A 22,733-nucleotide genomic window follows, 5' to 3' on the forward strand; every position below is an offset into this window, starting at 1 on the left:
AAGAAAGCAGCAAAATTAAAAATACTTACCTGCTCTTTACTCAATTTAATGTCTACAGAGTGGCATTCTGCGATTATAATAGATTTTGCATCTTTCGGATTTAAAGGGTCAAGATGAAGTGTAGGCCACAACCTTTTATTTAAAGAAAAGAAAAATGAAATTCTTGGGCTTCCCTGGTGGCGCAGTGGTTGAGAATCTGCCTGCTAATGCAGGGGACACGGGTTCGAGCCCTGGTCTGGGAAGATCCCACATGCCACGGAGCGGCTGGGCCCGTGAGCCACAACTACTGAGCCTGCGCGTCTGGAGCCTGTGCCCCGCAACGGGAGGGGCCGCGATAGTGAGAGGCCCGCGCACCGCAATGAAGAGCGGTCCCCGCACCGCGACGAAGAGTGGCCCCCACTTGCCGCAACTAGAGAAAGCCCTCGCACGAACCGAAGACCCAGCACAGCCAAAAATAAATAAATAAATAAAAATAAAAGTAGCTATAAAAAATTAAAAAAAAAAAAAAAAAGAAAAATGAAATTCTCTTTTAATAATACAACAAAGCTGTAATCTACCCACAAGACAAGTCAAAGTCTATTACAAGAATTAAATTTTTATACTGCCTTCATAAAATAAAAAAATTAATCTGTTAATCATATTAAGTAATATTATTTCATTTTTTAGCAATTAATCACAACAAACACTGTTATAAATAGCTTATACATGAAGTGTATAACATTTCCAGTTCTATGTTCTATACCATCAGTAAAACAACATAGGTATTAGTGCCTGTGAGGAATAGTATCAGACAGTCTTCGTCCACAGATTACTTGTAATCCAATTAGATTTTACACCCTACAACATCCATTCTCAATGGGGTGGTGAAAATTGTTTGTTGGGGAGGGGAAATCTTACTCTCTTTATGCATAAAGCACAAATATACACACATATCTGTTTATATTCATGAATCGATATATGATGTATGTACAGTATTAACATTTCTTGGCAGGTGATTAGGAAGAAAATCACTAAAGGGCTCCTCGGGTGGGGAGGCAAAAATAGGTCAAGAAACACTGCCTTACAGAACTCAGCCACTGCATCCCTTTTTGAGGACTGTTAAGGTAAGCTTGCATTTCAGGACCACAGGTCTCTGGTCTATTTTTCCTAGCCCGGCCTTCCCCGTTTTCCTCACCCATAAATTTAACTGCCTACTAGACATCACCAATTGGAGCTACAATCGGCAACTCAAACAAACCATGTCCAAAGACAAAAGTCATGACCTTTGCTCCACAAACCTGCCCATCCTTTGTGTTTCCCATCTCAGTTCATGGAACCACAGTTTACTTAATTTCTCAAGCCAGAAACCTGGGAGCTATCCTAGCTTTCTTCCTCACATCTCTGATCTAACCTCCCACCAAATCCTATAGATTGCATCCTTTTCTTGAATTTGTCCACTTCTCCCCATTCTCACTGACATCATATGAAAAATATGAGAAATACACATATCAAAAACCTTACTTTAAAAATTTCATGTAATCTGAAAGAATTAAATTTAGCACTTACCTCCATGCTGGAGGGCATGTTTCCACATTCACAGAAACAATTACTCTTACATTCACTGGCAGTGGATCTATCAGCCATTTCATGTGTTTTTCAACTTGCTTAAAAATATAAAAACAAAATTCCATCTATTAATTCAAAATATTTCAAAAGCAACCCAATAACAGCTCCCCAAGTAAAATGAAACTCTCATTAAATTTCTCATTATTATTAAGGATAAAATCTTATTTTTTGGATGATTTATCTCAGAATATTAGAAGAACAAGTGGCAAAACACTACTATCACTGATCTGAATTCTGGGCATGTAAGGAAATGTCAAGGCCCTAAAACCATGTCAAAATGAACAATATTTGCTAATTGTGAAAATACAGTTGGTCCTTCCCAATAAGATACTAGCATCTACTGGCATATATATATATATATTTTTTTATCCACATGCTTCCTCTCTAGAAATTAAGCAGAAATAAAAGAAACAACATCAAGATTTTCTTCTCACAAACATATGATTTAAATGTCTGCTATAGTCACTACTAATATTTTTGTCTCTTTCTGAGTATATCAATAGGTTACAAAGTGAAAACGTACCTGAATTTGATCTATAGAATCAATAATGATGATGATGCTGCCTTGATGACGGGCAGAGAGTTTTTCCAGCCAATGTGGAAATTCTTCCAGAAGCTTAGCAGGATCCAGTGTCAGAGCAGATACTGACCAAGAATGTTGCATCAACTACAAGGTGAGAACACATGCAAATTAAAGTAGCTACACTGTATCACAACTGGTGAGAAGTATTTCTGTCTCTGCATTTTAAGCCAAAATTGTCACCAAAAGGACCCAACTGCATTGAGTACAATTTTTAACCTTATGCAAAACCAAAACAAATGTGTAATACTGAAAATTGGTTTATCATCAGGTACTCAGGCCTGACAACTTCTGAATCTAAATAAAAATTCTGATAACTCCAAAAGACGGTATATTTTTCTACCTTTAGAGTCAGTCGTTTAAAAATCAAGGAAGACTCTGAGCTGGTTGACATGGGCCTCCCCACAAAATGAGAAAGAATTAGTGTGTTAGGGGAATTCTTCTGTTGTAACTGGATCCTGAAAGAAAAAGACCTTTTATAAGACTGATGAAGCTCCTTTACGGTCAACAAAAAAAGAATTCACAATGCAGTAAGCACCAAATGCTACCTGTTAGTAATTACATGGTCAGTCAATTTTGAATTAATATGGGAAACTTCCATTTTTACACCACTTTTAGATTCTTTTAAATAAACCATTAAAAATTATAGCTTCATTTTAATTACAAATTGGTGTTACTAACGTAAACCAAAACACTATACATTTGAGGTTAAAGTATTAGTAAAATGAGCATTAACCTTTAATTACAAGTATGTTATTAAAGGAAAAAGGAAGTTTCTTTGTTAAGTATAAAAATAGTATTTCCAAACATGACTCTGAATAAAAGGGCAATAAAAAGGAAACAACATACACTAACTCCTCAATGTAAATAATAACTATGAGTGAAAGAAAATGGTCTTACCACTTGTTTTTCAATAATATGATGAACTAAAATAAAACTAAGAGTTTATTAGCTTATATGAACCTTAGTCCATAATTTGAAGAACTAGTTTGCATTCGCAGTAAAGATTATCCTTTATTTTGATATTCTTTATGATTTATTCTACTCTAAATAGTCAGTCTTTGTCTTGTTTCAAATATTTAAAATCCCAATGAAACTTTTAAGACAAAGCCAGTAATTGAAAATAAAGGCACATGCCCTCTATAATTCACCTAACTCCATGCCACAGTGACCACTCCCTTAGCTCTGACCTACATAATTTATGTACACAATCACAAATGCTCACATTTCCTATTCCTTTCTCATTCTGTATCTTCTCTCTAACTTTCAAATTGTATCTATCTCAGGGCATGAGTCTGTTATATTACTCCTTTTGCTTTTTTAATGTTCAGTACAGGCCCTGCAGCAAGGTAAACATTCAATAATTCATTTTGTTGAACGAGTTCAGTAATTCAAATGATGACAACGATAACAATTTAATTGCACTGAATCATACCACTTTGATAAAAGAAGGGACTTTCCAGAGCCTGGTCCTCCAGATACAAGAAGGGGTGGAATTGGTGCTGCTGCTGCCACTAGATCATTAAGGCGTTGGTAATACTAGAAATAAAAATGAATTTAAATTGTGAAGAAGAACATGCCTCTTAGAATACTAAATAGAGTCAATTTCTGATTATCCTCTGAAATCAGTGGAGAAAAGCTGCATGAAAAAATGAAATCTACTTTTAATCAATAGCACCCTCATAATTGCTTATTTTTATGGCCAGTTAAATATGTCCAAAGTAGTAAACTAAGAATGGGCCCCAATTTCTCCTACCAGAGTATTAATGGATGAGGGGCAACCTTTCAGATCCCCATGGGGCTTTGCACCATTCAGATGTCCTGCAAAACGCTGCAGGGAGACTACTGCATTACCTTAAGTTCTTGAACCATGGAAAGTACCACAGATGGCCTTGAGGGCACCAGCAGGCATCCTACATCTCCTGGTCAGAAGAACACCTGTCCTGGAGACCATCTCAGTTTCCAGAGAAACAAGAGGGGGTCTTGTCTGGGGTCTTGGAGTCTCCCAACATGCTACTGAGAACCAAGCTAGGACACCTGAGATCTTTCTGAAACTGCATGTGTTCCATGCAAAGTCCAAGAACTCCTATTTCCTAGGCTTTCCCCAGATAGGAAAACCTCGTTCAGAGCTGAAAAGGACACACTCAGAAAACTGAAATATCTCAGTCGTTATAAAGGAGTTTCCAAAGTCATCTTGGGGGTTAGGATGTTTATTAAGTGTACCAGTGGTCTAAATGGTAGCTGATGAGGAATCAAAAGAATGTGTAATAAATAAGTAGTTTATGCGAGCTTTAGGGTAGCAGAAATTTCCAGCAACTACAATAAATAATTACTTGGTATAGTTTTTCAATCAATTTTTCTGTTTGTCATATCATATTCCCCAGGAACTCAAATATTTCTCATAGAAATGATACTTCTCAAGAAGAAAAGGGCTTAATTGATTTATGACCTTGTAAATCCTAACAATTTAGTTCATGGTCCCAACTAAAGCCCATTTATAGACCCATGTTTCCCACATTAAGACCCCTTGCCATAGAAGAAAGCATAGGATTTGGAGCCAGAAGACCTAGGTTAAAATCTCACATCTGCAATCTACACCCTGTATGCTCTTAGGCAAACTATAATCTGGACCTTAGGTTCTTCATTTATATAATAAAATAGTGATAGCAATGCCTCTCTTATAAAATGACAACAATTTAACATTTACCATATGCCAGGTACCGTGCCAAGTGCTTTATGTGCATGACCTGATTTAGTCCCCCAAACAACCGTGTGAGACAGGTGTTATTAGTTACCCTCATTTTACAGACAAGAAAGTCAAAGTTTAGAGCTAAGTAACTTGATCAAAATCCATAGTGAGGAAATGGTGGAACCAGGACATAAACACTGAGAGTCTAAATTATGAAAGTCATTAAAAATCCTATAAAAATACAGCTGTTAGTGACAGCTACTGTAATATTCTTTAAGATATTAGTTCTTATATTAATTTTAAAATATTATTAAGTATTTTTGAACTTGAACACAGATTCTTTGTGCACTTCTAGTTTTGTTTATTTGCTTAGATATTTAAGGATGCTGAAGGACTGACCTGCCTACTGCATTAACTACTCTGCTTTGTTTTCTGAATGTTTGGTATTTTGATTCCTCCAATAATTGGAACAATAGAGAGCCTTACTATTTTCATCAAGTTTCCTAGGTATCCTAAACTTGGTCTGGTGAATTGCAGATGGTAGCATAATAAACATGTAGTTGATAAATCCTAATCTGTAACTAAACATGTTTGATATTCATAAGTATATTTGAATCTCACACATCTTTCATATGATACAAACCTAAGCACATGTCTCAACATGGATAATTAAGCCATGAGGGCAGATACTAGCACAATCCTTAACCTTGACTATAATTAGATGAAACCACAATTATGACACAGGCTTTAAGCAGCAACTGATCTTTGTTGGAACAATACTCCAAATGCTTACTTTCTCGAATCCCAACTCATGGGCTGAATTTGAAGCCTGCTGAAAAGCTTCCATTTGCTCTTGTTCATCATGTATGTCCCACAGAACATCACCAAAATCATCTTCTTCTGGAATAGAATCTTCACTGCCCAAATCCTTAGTTTCCAGGTCTGTATTTTCAAAGCCCAGGATGTCCTGAACACCAAGAGCAAGCACACAAAAGCAAACAAAGGAAGTGAAGACCTTGTACAGTATTGTCAGCACACAGGCCTAAGATGGCCCTCACCTACCTCGGAGGGCAAGCCCAAACCTATGGCCTTTGTATGGTACCTCCAGGGATCAATTTATAACTATAAAAATAAGCAATAGTTTAAAAATAAAGAAAAGAAGTAAAGAAATATTAAAATAATAAAAACAAACACCACTCTCATTCATTAAAAATAAAGTTAGAGGGAATCTGGTTTCTGAAAGATGTTACACAATATCTTTGGCTATATCTGGCTGGCGAACAATTTTAAAGACCGTGCTAATGCCTAAGAAATATGCTGCTTTACATTTTTACAAGCATTTAATTACTAAGATGGGGTTTCTTGATATCAAATATCTCTGCTATGATGTCTAGTCTTTATATTAATCACTGAAAATATGTTGTCGTACAAATGGTAAAGTTGGTCAATATGTCCATTTTCACTTACTGCCATTTACTCTGTTCAATTCATCTTATTTTGGGGCTCACTCTTTTTTTTGATAACAAATCTGCATACTTGTAACACAAGTTAATTTTAAAAAGTAATTTAGTCCCTTACTTCTCAAATAGGGTCCCCGGTACCCTGAGGGAGGGGCCAGCAGGTAAGGATAAACGCAAGCTAAACATCTGGTGCCCATTTTACTTGAAGATAGGGAATTCTTTTTCTTTTTCTTATCATTATTAGAATTTTTGCTGATACATAATTTTAAATGATTTTTAATATTAAAAAAAGACAGGTAAACATCAAGCAGAATATATAATTCACATAAAGTTTCAAGATAATACTGAGACATCATAGAAACTTTCAGTTTGAGACACCTCTGTGATCCATGATCTCAGACACCTAGAGGTGTGTTTTCACCCCTCTCTATTGCTAGGGGGATAATGTGGTGGAAAAATTTAAGACAGATTTTTCTAATATACAAAAACTCAAGGTGCACACAGAATCTAAGGAGACTCTCTGTTGAATAGGATGAACATTATCCCTCATATACTTACTTCCTTTTTACCTACCACTTTTGTAATCCATTTTATACTTAACGGATATTAAAACATCAAATCGTTTGTGAGACAACTGAGAGATACAGATACATGGTACTGGGAATAACACAATAATACCACCAGATGGACTCTTGCCAGAAACGAGGGCACTTTACCCTGGTATTGTTTTCAAAAACAACCAAACAAGCGATTTTCTCTGGAAAACCCAATTTTATTGAAATCACTCTTAAGATATTTGAGAAGAAATCTTACAGGGAATGCACATTTACCTGTTTAATAATCTTTTCTACATAAATATAGGTTTTATAGACTCCTTCTGCAGGATCTCCTGAGTGATCAATGATCTGGGGGGAAAAAAAGAAGTTTAACAACAAGAAAATAACAGGAGGAGGAGGGGGCGGTAAACACTTTTAGAGTGCTTATATGTTAGGAACTGTTCTAAGTACTTTGTGTATATTAGCTCATTTACCCTCACAACCCTATGAGGGAGACACTGTTATTCTCTCCATTTCATAGAAGAGGAAACTGAGGCAAGTTAAAAAACTCATCTAAGGTCACACAAGGGATTTAGTGTGAACAATGTTGCAAATAAAACAAAAAGTATGCTTTCTTTTTTGCTTATGTGTCCATCTGAGAAAGTGACTGGAGTTGGTGATACCAAAACTCTGTCCAGGACCTGGTGTCACCACTGAAAGTCCACTTTGGTCTGGATGATGCACACACCTGCACATTTTGACATGTGACAGCAGGAACCTGTTAAGGAACCAGAGAGGTGGGATGGTGTGTGCTGGGGCCTTGGTAGCAGCGTCTGCACCCCCATGGTGTGTAGTGAGGCCATGGAGCCTCTGTCCCTGCCAGCACTTGGATGCAAACAGAAGTAAATTTTATCATGTGGAGCAGAGAGTGTGGAAAATATTCCTAAATTTGGCTTGATTCTTTTCAGCTCACAGCCTTGGGGGAAATAGTTTTTGTTTTTTTCTTCTTGTCCTATAACCTGAACACGTAGGTTCATATAAAAGCCCTCCCTGAATAGTGCTTGCTTTCTGCCTGTTTGTTTCAGAAGGGTAACCAGGGTAACCTGAGGAAACATGGAAGGGTTGGGGTCCCAGGCTGTAGTGGTCAGAGGGAACCTTTCATTCGTGGGAGACAATGGGGCCCCCTCTGCCTTCTCCTGTGGGCTGGGGCCTGGCACACAGTAGGTGCTCAGCAAATCTGTGGGTTACTTATGGAATGATCCAGAGGAGTGGTGGGGGGAGGGGCCATGTGCCAAGGCTGAGGGCAGCTCCACGACCTTCACTTGGGGGACAGGTTGGGGAGCCAGTACAGAGGACAAGGCACCCCCCGCCCCCCAACTGTCACTCTCAGTTCCTCCCCTGCTTGGCTGGGGGGCTTGGCCCAGGGTGAAAGGAATGGTCTTTTTTCAGGAAAATTCCAATGGCTGAATTCTCACATTTCTGCTTCAGGTAAGAACTTGTGGATACCTTGCTAATCAATTCACCTTTTTGGGTATGAGCATTCCAAAGCTGGGAAAACCAACACCGGCCTTTATTGTTTTAATCACTCTGCTGAGTGTCCCTTCTCTTGATGTCCTGAATAAAGGTCATTTTTTTTTTTTGTAAACACACATACACATATACACACGTACACGTGTGTACACACATGTATGCATGCCTACACATTGACACACACACATGAGTTAAACAGCTACTTTAATTTCATCTTATGTATTTCTGTACCATTCAATACACATAACCTTCAAAATCCATCTTTATGCCAATAAAGCAAAGAAGTTTATCCTACATTTAAATTTATAATCATAGTAGAGAGATCTTATTTGACTCCTATATAAAAAAATTCATCCTCTAGTATACTAATTTTTAAAAGCAATATTTATAGAAAAAATAGAAAAAAGATAAAGATTAATATCTTTCGTCATGGCACCTAGTGAACTAGGCTGGTACTAAAATAATTCAAACAAAGAATGAAATGGCTCTGGAGATTAACTGTAATAAAAATGTACTCTTGTCTTAGACTCTTCACTATGTTATGCTGGCCTCAAGAAAAATGCTTGTATTCATATTTGATCTTATTTTCTGGCTAGGCATAGAGAAACAGAAACTTCATCAAAATCCTAGAGTTGTTTTTGATTGTATTCTTAACACTAACTATAAACATTTACCAAGTTATCTCAGCATGCAGTAATGCAAAGCCTGTAATCTCTATTCTAAAATATATCCCACCACGCATATAGGGATGATCAAATCCTTCTACTAGTCATCAGTTTTTGGCTTTTCCCAATGCTTTCAGGAAAGGTTACTATGAAAAGGCTCCTCCTTACACTAATCCTTGGTCAACAATAGATAGAAGGACTCTGTGCTTGGGAAAAAAGCACAGTAAAGATTCTGATTTATCCACTTACAGATCATACACTTTTTAGGCACATATTGCTGTTGATGCCTCTCTTTCTCTCATAGTCCACAACTAATCTGTTAGGAAATCTATTGGCTCTGTCAAAATTTATCCAGAATCCTACTGCTTTTTATCACATCCTCTACCACCACCCTGGTCTAAGCTACCAGTATCTCTCACTTGGATGACGGCAACAGCTCTCCACCTCTGCCCTACCCCACTACCTTCCCTCCAAACCACAGTCAGTTCTCAACACAGCAGCCCAGGAGAGTCTTGTCAGAATAGCATTTCTTCCTCTTTTGTTAAATCCTTCAATGGCTCCCCACCTCACTCTAAGTAAAAAAAACAAGGTTCTTCAGCATCGGCCCCCGTGACCGCTCCTACTCATATCCCCTCACTCGCTCTGCTCCAGCCCCGCTGGCTTCCTTCCTCTCCCCAAACATGCCAGCACCTCTCTCTGCCAAGCATGTTCTTAAAAACAACCTATGAATTTTACCTTGGCTTTGTTGGTCTTGTTCAGGTTAGAAACTTGATCAATCAGGTGCTGGACAGAGTCAGAACTGACTTTCCCATCTTCCAAACGATGATAAAGTAATCGTGGTTTGCCTTCAGGGTTTTTCAGAAAAGCTTCTTCACAGTCTTCCAGTAACAGGCTAGATTGGAAATCAGTATTTCTTGTGCTACACTGCACTGTGGCAGCACACAGTTAGTCAATTAACCTAAGTGCCAAGAAGGGGGATTTACTACAATGACAAGTGGCCAGAAAAGGCCCCGCTGCAGAATAAGTGAAACTTTCCAAAAATGGATGTTTTTATAGCTCTATTCTAGCTAAGTGTCAATATTAAAGTATAATATATTCACTAGCAGACAATGAGAGTAGGTACAATCAACTGTACAATAAATTAAATTTTAAAGCATACATAATTTTAATTTTTTAAAATCTAATTTAAAAAAAACTTCTCAAAAATACTGTTAAACACTGCTCAAAATAATGGTCCATACTCATGAGACTTTGCAAATAAATGGAAAACCTAATTCTATTCACAATTATATAATTTCAAGTTAAAACACAAATATCATCAGCCTCAAGGTTTCAAGATTTTTCTCTTCTCTAGTCCTTTAGCCTTTACTCATTCAATAAATGATCTGAACCCTTATACCCCAGATACACTGTAAGAAAGATCCAGAGGCAGATGGGGAAGGTTAGATAGCTATTAAAATCTTGACCGTGGTAAAGGTTAAAAAAAAATTCTAACTATGCTCAATGTACCCTAACTACAGTTTGTACTATTCCTATTTAAATTCCAGAAAAATCTTCAAATAACCTACTAGTGTTTTCTACATCACAAGGAAAACTAAACAATTCCCCTTTCTAAAAAGCATTAAATGAAAGTTTGTCTAGAAAGGCAAATTAGTGTGTGTATACAGGGGAAAGCCATTATATGATTCAGAATTTGCATAAAAAACTAAAATACCTGCCCCAATACGAAACAGAAAAAAAAAGCAAAAAGAAGAAAACAGAAAGAAAAAACAACATGGTTTTAACGATTAAAGAATTAACAAGAGAAAAACAACAAATGACATATACTATCACCTAAGATAAAATACTACCTAGATATTAAAGAATAAAACAGGATATATTCTTAATATAAAAACAAAACAGGAAAATAAAAGAGGGAAGGGGAGGTAAAGGACTCCAACTAAAGGAAATCAAGTTGAAGGAATCCTTAAACTTATTTTGGGAAAAGGTTCCTTGACCACGTAGCTCCCTGGCCACCTGGCCTCTGGGTAGAGTCTTAAGGATCAATGATAGGTTATACTGCAGGGACTCTCATAAAGTTTAGGGCTCCAAACACTTCCAAACACAGTTAAAGTCAGAGTTGGTCCTCAATAAAAAGAGAAAAATGCTTTGGAAGGATTAAATCCAATGAGACAGAAAATACAGAATGAAAAATTAACTTCTCATTTAACCTCCTATCTATCTTATTTTGTCTTCTATCTATATATCTAACTGGTAAAAAAAAAAAGCTTCATTTGCAGACTAGATTCATTGGTGTGATTATATTTCACATTATAAGAAAACTGCTCACTTTACTGGATTTAAGTAGTTAGCTCCTCAGAGAATTAAAAATATGATTTAACACCTATGCAAGTGTTCAAGTGCCTCTAAATCTGTATCTGAAGAAAGAAAATAATGAAGGTTAATGCTGATTATTGAAATCAGGGGTCACCACCTTCTTCTGTAAAGGGTCAGCTAGTAAACATTTTGGGCTTTGCGGGCCATACAGTCTCTGCTGAAATACTCAGCTCTGTTGTTGTAGTGTGAAAGCAGCTGTAGACAATACATAAATGAATGAACATACCTGTGCTCCAATAAAACTTTATTTATAAAAACAGGTGGCTGACGGGATTTGACTTGAGGGCCATAGGTTGCTGACCCCTGATTAAAATGATCTTTACATGAATGATGTTAATCTTATAACCTATTAAACAAGCTTAACAGTGTGAAACTTTTAATTTTTTATTTTATTCACGTATTAAAAGTCATAGAATTTATTGAATTTCATGGATTGTTTTTGATTATAAGAGTGCAATTAGAACTTATCTTTCAAGTTCATCTGGTAATCTCAATTCTATTTATGAGTTTAACTTCTATAATAAATTATAAAATTTTCATCTTACCTTGGTAAGGTTAAATGAATGAATAAGATAACTAATGAACTCTTCTCAATTTCCCATTTTCTTACAGTGAGGTACTGATTTTCAATATCAATTGGAAAATACACAGTATGGAAAAAGTATCCCATTGTCTCACACATTCTTTTAAGTTTAGGTGAATAGTCCTAAAAACAAATTAAAACATAAGAAAGCACAGCTTATTTAACTAAAGATCTAGTCAGCTTTATACTACTTAAAATCAAAAAGGTTATGTTGGATATTCTCTGATTTAAAACTTTAAAAAATATATGATCACATCTTAAAGAAAACCTTTAAGAGAAAAGGCAAGTTTCTCTATAAAATAAAAATAGTAATAGCTTAGCAACTTTCCTGTTTCCTAGCTCAGAAAATGATTCATCTCATAATAAACTTAAAACAACAGGAGTAAAGTATTAGGCTATTTTGCTTTGGTAGTTATTTTTATTATTACAAATGACTTCTGTTTATTGTTATAGGGTGAAAAATGTAAATCCATAGATTTATATAGTAAAAAGTGTCCGCCGTGATATATTAGAACACTAAAGCAAACAGATATAAAAATATGTTGGTCTATAACAAATTAAGGTACTTAGTAATGATGATTATTATTACACAATAAATTAGTAATTCCCTCAACATGTGTTTGGGAACAGCCTATACTGAGTAGAAGCTTTGGTTTTCAAAATACTTTGTCTTTTTACCAAAATTGATTATTATCAAAAAGGAAAGCTAAATGAACTTATTAATCAACAATCTGGATGATGTTAATATAGCAGGTATGGCATGTGACATGCATATTTATTTAAAATTCAGTTAGAACAGTAGTTGGTAAACTTTTCTGTAAAGGGCAAGATGGCAAATTAATAACAGCTTAAGAACTTGGCTGTTTTGGCAGAGGTTTTTGTGGTCCATTTAGTCTCCATCATAATTTATTCTGCCATTAGTGAGAAGCAACCTGAGACAATACATTGCACGTGGCTGTGTTCCAATATAACTTTATTTATAGACACCAAAATTTGAATTTCATATAATTTTCATGTCAAAATATTATTCTTCTTTTGATTTTTTTCAACCGTTTAAAACTGTAAAAACCAATCTTAGCTCTAGGTCATACACAGACAGACTGCAGGCCAGATTTGGCCCACAGGCTGTAGTTTGGTGACCCCTGCCTTAGATTAACCCCAATGGCTGCCTTGAAAAATTTAAAACCATGACAAGGATTAAATTTTGCCATAATCTGAAACAGATTCAAGAATAGAGCTGGCAGGTATTAACTATAGCAGGCACCATCAGTAAGGGCCATAAACACTGTGGAGAACGTGTAATGAAGCATTCAAAAGCATAAAGATCCAAGGTCTTAATTTGAATATACTGATAATACTGAGTAAGACATTTTCTTAAGAAAAGCCCAAGATGCTTCCAACTCTTTAAGACATAATCTAGTAGGTAGTAAACTACTTGGTTCAGGCAATCAATAGTATCATAACCGGGACACAATATTAACTTTATTTTAAATCAGTGAATACAGAATTTATAAATGTCCTCACCTTAAGGAAAAGATCAATTTCGGGCTGGGTTTCATCTGTATAAATGAGGTAACATCTGACAGTGTTACTCCACAGAGAATGTGAAAACAAGGGGGTAACTTGTAATAAACTAGCTACAGCAATATCCCAGTCATCTGAAAATAAAATTTCTCATAAGTTACTGAAAAAAGATTACTAGAAAACATTTGACAAGATGATTCCCCAAAAGTCTGAAAGAAAACAACAGGCATCATTTGATCTCACTTGTAATACCGACAAAGCTTCTAGAATAAGATATTAGAAGGCAATCAGTTCTCTAACCTCAAATTCTATCCTGGGGATTAAAGCAATCAATGCCACCAGTGGTCTTTGCTGGGGTACCCGTGGCTCCAATCAAATGTCAGGGAACTAGGCAACATGGGCTGTTCAATTAGTTTGCTACTTGAGGAGAGCCTACATTCCCAGGCTGGCCTATAGTTTTATCTACTTATTATTCTTGAAATACATTGAGTCAAAATGAAAGTTCAAGAATGGTACAAAACAAAAAATAACCAAAAGATAGTTAGTGAGAATGAATATTTTAAGACATATTTGACTACTTCAAAATGCATAATTAAAAAAATAATCTTCATTTTGCTAATAGATAAATAATTTCAGGTTTTTCTGTTTGTTTTTTTAAAATTTATTTATTCATTTATTTAGCTTTGGCTTCATTGTGTCTTCGCCACTACGCAAGGCTCTCTCTAGTTGCAGTGAGCAGGGGCCACTCCTTGTTGTGGTGCGCGGGCTTCTCACTGCAGTGGCCTGTCTCTGTCATGGAGCACGGGCTCCAGGCGCGTGGGCCTCAGTAGTTGTAGCACGTGGGCTCAGTAGCTGTGGCTCGCGGGCTCTAGAGCACAGGCTCAGCAGCCATGGCTTTAGTTGCTCCACGGCAGGTGGGATCCCCCCTGACCAGGGCTTAAACCCGTGTCCCCTGCATTGGCAGGTGGACTCCCAACCACTGTGCCACCAGGGAAGTCCCTATATTTCAAAGTTTTAAGAAAAGAGTGGAGCTACTTATAACATTTCAGATCTGAGGTGGTATTGAAATTCTGAACAGATCTTAAGAGCTGTTTTGGATACCAAATTATATAAAAGATAATGAATAAGAATACTATATTATATAACTGAAGTTTTGTACTCTACTCCACAACTTCTCTAACCTTCAACACCATCAAAGATGCAGAGGGAAAGACTAAACACTACTGTTTTTCAGTTAATCTACATTAGGCTCTCACCGCTCAACTAAAATATCCGAGAACTCAGACCAGAAATTCAGTTATTAGAACCTATTGGCCAGTCTGGCTGGGAGGCACCATCTGATCCTGATGTGAATTATGTAACTTCATCACTCCTGGTCAGTGACAAGCACCAGTACATGATGGTTTGACAGTGGAAGACACCCAGAACACAAGTCTCATGCTCTGCTGATGGCAGTTTTCCCAGCACAAGATTATAGTACACAAACAGTCACTACCATTAACCAAGGTAATTGGCAAATGGTGTGTGTTACCTCTGTTGACGTTAGCAAAGGGTCCTTCTATATCTATAGAACTATGGGCAAACTCAGGGCCCCGGAAAGACTGCTGAAGCTGAATCATACTCCCTATGGAGGGCTCACTTCCCAAGGCTCCACCAGTCCAATACTCGCACTGGGGTCCAGCAGCTGTAAAAGCAAGAGATTTCATCTAATGAAAACCAAATTTCACTGAAATTTCAAAAACTTATCATATATATTCAATGGATTTCTAATGCAAAAAATACTACAATATTATAAATACAACAGATATTCAAACTTTGATTTTGAAATCAAAACAATGATTTTGAAAGTACTTTGCCACCAACTTCTGGCAAGTTCTAAGGTGGTGGTTAACATAATTCTGGTTATCATCTCAAACTTAAAAAGGGGATTAAAAAGAGAAAGATGAAAAGAAATTAGGAATACAATAACCAAAAGAATTATAATAACAGAGAGGAGTTAAAAACACCCCCCAACAAAAAAATTCTAAAAAACATTCCTAACTATATGATTTAGGTATCAGTGTAAAATGTGAAGGAAAGAATTTCAAAGGAAGACTATTACTGGCACACCAGTAATTAATATTGGTAATTCATTAGTATGTAAGCTAAGGATGTAAAGAGCACATTTTCTTTAACCTCCCAGAGCAAAAAAATTAATTTCTGAATCAATAGGTACTTATGAACACGTTGATTTTTTTAAATAAATAATAATTCATGGCATCCTTGACTAAACATAAGTAAACTGGTATTTGGGCTAAATCTCTGGCAAAACTGAGATTATTATTTGTGGGTGACAAATAATGAGTGACATTCCCTCAAGCATTCCTTCTTCATGTTTATATTGAAATAGGAAGAAAGACCCATGAGGAAATATTAACTCATTTTTATTAACTTGCTAAGAGAATTAGAATATAATAGTTTTGAAACCCTGTACATTTTAACATATGTCAATACTGAAATAATCACTAGGACTAATGCCATTAAGAATCACTTCACTTTTTTTCTCAAAAGTTAGTAATAAAAGTCCCAGGATGCTAGTCAAATTCCAATGGTACTAAAATGAAAATTAAGAGGGAATTATCAGTTGCCGTATTTCACTCCAAAATACATCAGTTTGTAAGAATATAATTATAGTTTTTTTAATAAATGGGAGAGTGACTGCATTTTTCCACCGCATTTAAAATAGAATATTTCTCAAAATCAATCACACTTCATTATTATTTCCTTGGAACACAGTGGACCCTTTCATTCTATGATTCCAGTTTTTCTTTATTTCTAGAAAAAACACTTTCTATGTTTAATTGTAAAACAAAAACTCTAAAAGTATTTCACAAAACTGCACTGGAAACCACTCAATGAAATATTATGCAGATATTCTGATAGTTGTAAAGAATATATCAATTATGTGGAAAAATAATGTGACAGAGACTACTAACTGTCCTCCAACATCCATTCTCCCCTTCTTCCTTTAGTGACACAACCCCAAACTTTATGTGGACACATGGCTCTCCCCCTAATGATTACACTTTCCCATCCTCCTAGGTAGAGTTCTGGCCAATGGGATTTGAGTAGGAGTTATCTGTATATCTTTCAGATTGTGCTTTCAAGGAAAGTAAGGTATTCCCTCCCTCCCCCTGGCTAAATTGTAGATGTGATGTTGGGACTTAGAGGGGCTATCTTAGACCAGAGAGAGAAAAGCTATGGGTTAAGGTTGGTAGAGCAATGAGACAGAAGGAACCTCAGCCTCTACATCATGGACTTCATAGAAAAGAGCTGTCATAACAACTGAGAAAGAGAAAGTGCAACTCTATTTGTAACAGCAATTACTTATAAGTAAAAGGATTCAAAGTTGGCTCTATAATCATTATACCTATATTGAAATCTCAAAATATTATAAATAGGAAATAAATTTACCAGTAACATCTGTACAGTTGTCATCTGAATCAGACTCTCCAGGATCAAATACATGGATCCCCTGAACGTGTAGCCTCTGAAGTTTACTCTCCAACTCTCGCTTGGCCCTCAATAAATCCTGAATTTCATTTTCCTTGGTCTCCCTAAAAATCTTTAAAAGAAGGATTTTAATTTTGAAACCCTTTTCCATAATCAAAAATTGTATCATAAACTTTTAAGGGAAAATTCTTTCTTTCATAAAATCAATATTCATTTGGTCCTTGATCTCCCCTTTTGTAGAATGAATAATCTGAGTACCTCTACATCACTGTTTTGTAACTGGAACCCACTGGAATTCCAGCAGGATGTGTGTCTGTAGTGTGGAGCTGCCTCGTGTGCTACCTGATGTTTAGCAAATTTGTCCCCCTCCCATTTAATGCCAGTAATGCTCACCCATAGAAAACATCCCCAAACATTCTAAATGCTTTCCCCTAATAGAAACACTTTCCTTCCCGCCCCCCCCAAATTCCTATTAAAATGTTCACTTTTATACCTTTTCTTTGAAACTACCTTAAGTTTACCTCGTCCAACTCAAAAATGTAAAAAGTGCTTTAGTTTAGTTCTTATAACTTTCATGGTTCCTACATCATTTACTTCTGGTTATTCATCGCAGTATTATATGAACTTTTAAAATATACTGCTTTTATTCCATATCACTTTGGGGATAAAGATGTATGAAATTTACCTTAAATTGCCTCTTAACTTTATCTCTGTCATGTTCAAAAGTAGCTGCTCTCTCCATTGCTTGATATTTTGCTTCTAAAGCACTTTCCTTTTCCCGAAGTATCTTCTGGTAAGTTTTCTGAAGTGCCTGGAATAATTTACCTTGTTATTTCTAACAAAAATAGCATGCCTCCCAAATTTTACATTATCTTATATACATATTAAATATCTTAGAATTTTAAAAATCTACTTACTTTTTCACCAGTTATCAAGAATGGCATATTGCCATTCTATTCAAACACATAATGGAAAAAAAAAACGCAAATATGCTTGAATTATAAATGAAGATATTCGACATTAAGCTTTCAATGGAAATTTATGCTTTTTCTTTGAAATACTGCACTAGTTCTTAATCTTCACTACACCTCAGCTTTCCCATCTTTAAGAGAACAAAAAGTACAACTTGTAAGGCTTAACCTGAAGGATAATTACTTCTGTGAGACTGTGCACTCCTTGGCTCCATGTCTTACTCCTCTTGCTAGTCCCAAGCACTTGCAGTGCCTGATACACGGCAGGCTTCCAGTAAATGTCTGACTGAATGGATTAAATAAATACAGAAGGTTTCTAAAAAATGTCTAGATATGTGAGAAAGGAATCAAAAGGGTTACATAAGGAATCAGGATTGGTAACAGGAATAACCTGGGACTGTGACATTTGTCAACACTTAGTGCACTCTACCTTGGTTGGTCTGGCTTTCTTTTCTACCTCCACCTCAGTCTTTTGCAATATGCAGTGAATCCAAGACAATGGCTTGGATGCATGCAATCAGATATCTGAAATGCATAAGTCCATTTCATATATGCAAATGCATTAAGACTGCCCAGTAGAAAATCTGTAAGACAACAGATAAAACTGCTTATGTCTTCCCAGATAACAGTGCTAATTATACAACAGCTAATGGGGGTGGGGTGGGGGTGGAGAGGGATTGACTAGAAGGACTAGTCTAGAAGGAAGAAGGCTTCTTCCTTCTAGAAAAATCAGGTCTGAGGTATTTATTCTATTCCTACTGTAATGAGCTCAGGAACACCTGGGCTGTCCAGAAGTCTCTTCCATAGTAAAGAAAAATAGAGTAAACAAACTACAACCCTCAGAGGGGCCCCAAACTGATGACACAAAGTCTCACGACTTTGCTCACAAAAAAATAGCTTTCCTAATAATCAGTTAAAATAGATCTTTTACAGGGAGGGCATGTAATAATTGTTTTTTGAGTAATTTAATCAAATGGATTAAGGAAATTTGACTATACCTAGGGAACGTTTTCAACCACAGCAGTTAAGGTGGTGAAAATCAGGGGCTGCCAGAAAAATTCACTTCAAGGTCACTGAAATCCAACAGCCATGGAACTTCACAAAGAAACGAAAACAGGGGCTTCCTGGTGGCGCAGTGTGGTTAAGAATCCACTTGCCAATGCAGGGGACATGGGTTCAAGCCCTGGTCCAGGAAGATCCCACCTGCTGAGAACAACTAAGCCCGTGCGCCACAACAACTGAAGCCCGTGTGCCTAGAGCCCGTGCTTCACAACAAGAGCAGCCACAGCAGTAAGAAGCCACAGCAGTGAGAAGCCCGCGCACGGTGATGAAGAGTAGCCCCCACCCTCGCCTCAACTAGAGAAAGCCCGCCTGCAGCAAGGAAGGCCCAACGCAGCCAAAAAAAACCAAGAATAAATAAATTTAAAAATATATTTTAAAAAAGAATAAAAATAAATTTTAAAAAAATTTTTAAAAAAAAAGAAACCGAGACAGAAGCCCCACCTCCGAGTTATGTAAATTTGTGGGGGGGTAGGGGGGTTGGGGGTAGGGGAGTGGGGGGTAGGGGAGTGGGGGGTGGGAGGGCGAGGCGTGGTTAAAAACTACTAGGAAGGGTTTGATGAGTTGCCTCAACAGATGTCACCAAAATCTTTTGTGTATATGTGTGCTCCGTGTGGACCTACTTCTCTGGAGATTAGCATTTGCTGCTTCAGGACACTTCCAGGCTAACTGCTTCAAGGCATCTGAATGAATGGACCAGAAATAGAAAAGGGGGGAGCGGTTAGTTAAGGAATCAGTTTAGACCCCAAGACAGTATGTCCCCTCAAATTAAAATGCAGAGCAGTCAGGCGTCCAGGGTCCAGCTGGCAGTGCGGCCAAGAGGCTGCGGGGCGGTGGGCAGGCGGCCCCGGGGCTCAGTTTCCCGGGTGTCGCGGCCGTCCCCGGTGAGCGCCCGGGCCCGGCGTTACCTGCAGCTCTGCCCGCAGCCGCTTGTTCTCCGTGTCCAGCTTGGCCTCGCGGCGGCCCATGGATAACAACTCCTGGTTCTTGCTGACCCGGAAGATCTCGTACTCCTTCTTCAGCCGCTCGTACTCGGCCGCCGCGTACTCCAGCTCGGGCACCGACGAGCCAGTGGACTTGAAGCTGGCCCCCAGCAGCCCGCCGCCGCCCGCCCCGCGGGGCAGCGAACCCGGCCCGGCCCCCGCCGCCGCCCCCGCGCCCCGGCGGAACGAGCTGCGCAGCAGGCGAGCCTTGGGCTTCACCTCCACCGGGATCTCGCAGGCCTCGCCGCCGCCCGCCCCGTACGTGTCCTCGATCACCTCCCCGCCGGCGGGGCTCACGAGCGACGAGGCAGTCCCCATGGCGCTGGCGGCCGCCGCTCCTTGCCACCAGGCTACCAGGAGGGGGCGGGACCAAACGGGGCGGGGCAGCAGGAAGGGGCGGGGCGAGAGCATCGAGAAGGGGAGGGCCAGTGGGCGGACGAGAAGGACGGGGCGGGGCAGCCGGGTAGTACGGGGCGGGGCAGGGTGGCTAGGCGGGGCCAGAGGAGCGGAACGGATGGGGCGGGGCAGCAGGGCTGGGCTGGGAATGACAGCGGAGCGCGCGGGGCGGAGCGAGCAGCGTGGCGGTCGCGCAGGTCCACCACTGCGCTGCGTCAGGGCCTACGGACAAGGTGAGGTTTCGACTTTTTGCAGCAAGGGACACTGCAGACAGCACTTTAGAGGAATATGGGGCATCTCACCAAGTAAAGGAAAGGATAGACCATGACAGAATTTGAGGGATATCATGAAAAATGGAGAGAGATGGGAAAACAGTTTTAAACTTTTAAGTCAAGAAAAGCGTGGGGTTGGCATCTTCTCTCTTACGCTATCTTGTGTTCTTGCCCCTCCGCCGCGTTTCTAACCTCTCCAGGTTTGGAGCCCTGGGAAGGAGGACAGGAGAGGGGAGGGAAAGGCTTTATTTAATTGACACTGCTGTGAACTGGATGTTTGTGCTCTTTGGACTTGGCAAAAGGTTAAAACTGGCCCTTCTCAGAGATAGTTTTGTAAGTTCTTCAAAGACTCCCTCCCCCTCATAACTGGAAATCTTTAATCTTCGGTTTTCTTGACCTGGGCTGGTGCAGCTATATTCCAGCTGGTGCTCACTGCTTCCCCAGCTGTAAGGAATTCAGTGATACTTTAAGGATCCTGTCTGCTGATGTTTATTCCTCCCTACAGGGTCCCACTTGGACAGACCCAAGATAATCCATGCTAGTTCACTTGCTGGTGGGGTCCACATCTGATCTACAGGTGTTACAGGTCAGGTTTCCTGGGAAACAGATTCTGAAATGGAGATAACCATGCAAGATGTTTGTTTGGGAGTGTCCTTGGGGTCAACACCTGTAGAAAGGAAGGGAAAGAAGCAAAACTGGTCAGTGGGAGAAGCTGAGCTTTGCTGCAGCCTCAACAGAGGCCTTAGCCAATCTACAGGGAGTTCTGATCCTGGGATAGCTCTGCAGAGTTGTTCTAAATTGCGGTGGGGGGCTGGGACTTTGTACCCCCATACCAGCCAGTCATCAGCTTTCTTCAGCCAAAGCAATCCCCTGGGAGACTGACAGTTGAGGACTGTCTGCTGGCATCACTTCCAGTGGCTGGAGGAACAAGTCTTTTAGGCATCACATCGTCTACCACAACAGGAAACACATTTTCACCTCAAAGAACTCTGGGAATGCAGGCCAATTCTCACTCCCTCCATCAAAGTAGCTAGTCATCCTTTCTTTTCCCCTTTAAATTTTCTTCAGGAGGGAATCAGATACCAGGCCACTGTGTTCTTCAAACTCCAAGAGATACATATTAACTTCTTCAAATAGTCTCCTGAGATAAGGGGAAACATTCCCACCATCAAGTATCTCAAGAACTCCTCCCTTTTAAAGTCCTTTCTGATCTCCAGCTTCTAATACTTGTACCCTCAATGTGGATCAGTGGTTCAGGAAATCATTCACTAGGTTTCTGACCACCTCCTTTGAAAAATTCTGCATCTTAGTCTTGTACCTCCTTTGGAATGTGCATCAGCTGGAGACTTCCACTATTATGCTTGCATACTAAAATAAAAAGCCATCACTCATTCCCTCCAAACCAATAGCAAACAATAACTTCCCATAGTTTATGGAGTAAATTCAGATTCTGCAGCCTAGGACCAGTGCCCTGGAGCAATGACTCTCCTTTCCTCACCTCTGATTTATCCAGTAACATCCCTCTACCCGTGTTCTTCCACCCTAGTCGGGCTGATTTTCTTCTTGTCCTTATACCAACGTAGTTTCTGTTTCCTTTCAGTACTCTGCCAACCCTCATTTCTTTCAAAGTCTAGCTTCTTTCTCTAAGAAACTTTCCCTGAATAATCATACCTTTCAAGGGTTTATCATATCAATATTTTCAATTCAATAATCTTTGCCTTTGTGCAAAATACTGTACTTAACTTTTCCTGACCTTGTTCTCCATTAATTGTGTCCCCATTCTATTCATCTTGGTTTTTGGTAGTTGTTATTGTTATGATGCCATTTGTTGCTTAGATTCATCACCAGCAATCGTATTGAACTCCTGCTGAGAACATAATGTAGTGCAAATGACTGATGACCCAAAAAGATGTCAGATGTGGCTGGGGTTCTCAAAAAGCATAGGAGTTGTCACTGCCTTCCCTAATAACCTTCACATAGTTTTGCAGATGCCCCCCAAAACAAATCCAGGT

At 38.7% G+C, this 22,733-nt stretch overlaps 1 protein-coding gene across 9 annotated transcripts in view; it reads right to left on the reverse strand.

Annotated features, from left to right (window-relative positions):
• NPHP3 (nephrocystin 3) overlaps window positions 1-20,404 on the reverse strand; it is a 43,075-nt gene extending 22,671 nt beyond the window's left edge. For 5 of the 9 annotated variants that reach the window (XR_005019722.1, XM_036850921.1, XM_036850919.1 and 2 more), the window contains exons 1-14: window positions 19,979-20,404; window positions 17,726-17,851; window positions 17,002-17,152; window positions 15,080-15,232; window positions 13,549-13,682; window positions 11,987-12,147; window positions 9,801-9,957; window positions 7,165-7,239; window positions 5,668-5,841; window positions 3,621-3,724; window positions 2,529-2,643; window positions 2,129-2,272; window positions 1,546-1,643; window positions 30-132 (exon numbers count right to left, since the gene is read on the reverse strand). Coding sequence is in view for 8 of the 9 variants with exons in the window: in XM_036850921.1 (XP_036706816.1) it covers window positions 30-132; window positions 1,546-1,643; window positions 2,129-2,272; window positions 2,529-2,643; window positions 3,621-3,724; window positions 5,668-5,841; window positions 7,165-7,239; window positions 9,801-9,957; window positions 11,987-12,147; window positions 13,549-13,682; window positions 15,080-15,232; window positions 17,002-17,152; window positions 17,726-17,851; window positions 19,979-20,371 (2,088 nt within the window). In the remaining variant the exon portion in view is untranslated. Of the gene's footprint in view, window positions 1-29; window positions 133-1,545; window positions 1,644-2,128; window positions 2,273-2,528; window positions 2,644-3,620; window positions 3,725-5,667; window positions 5,842-7,164; window positions 7,240-9,800; window positions 9,958-11,986; window positions 12,148-13,548; window positions 13,683-15,079; window positions 15,233-17,001; window positions 17,153-17,725; window positions 17,852-18,195; window positions 19,198-19,693; window positions 19,754-19,978 lie in introns of those variants that run through there. The other 4 variants (XM_036850926.1, XM_036850925.1, XM_036850922.1 and 1 more) reach the window with 4 other exon arrangements.
• Window positions 20,405-22,733: the final 2,329 nt, after the last annotated feature.

Source organism: Balaenoptera musculus, chromosome 4, assembly GCF_009873245.2.
Source record: "Balaenoptera musculus isolate JJ_BM4_2016_0621 chromosome 4, mBalMus1.pri.v3, whole genome shotgun sequence".
NCBI classification, from domain to species: domain Eukaryota; kingdom Metazoa; phylum Chordata; class Mammalia; order Artiodactyla; family Balaenopteridae; genus Balaenoptera; species Balaenoptera musculus.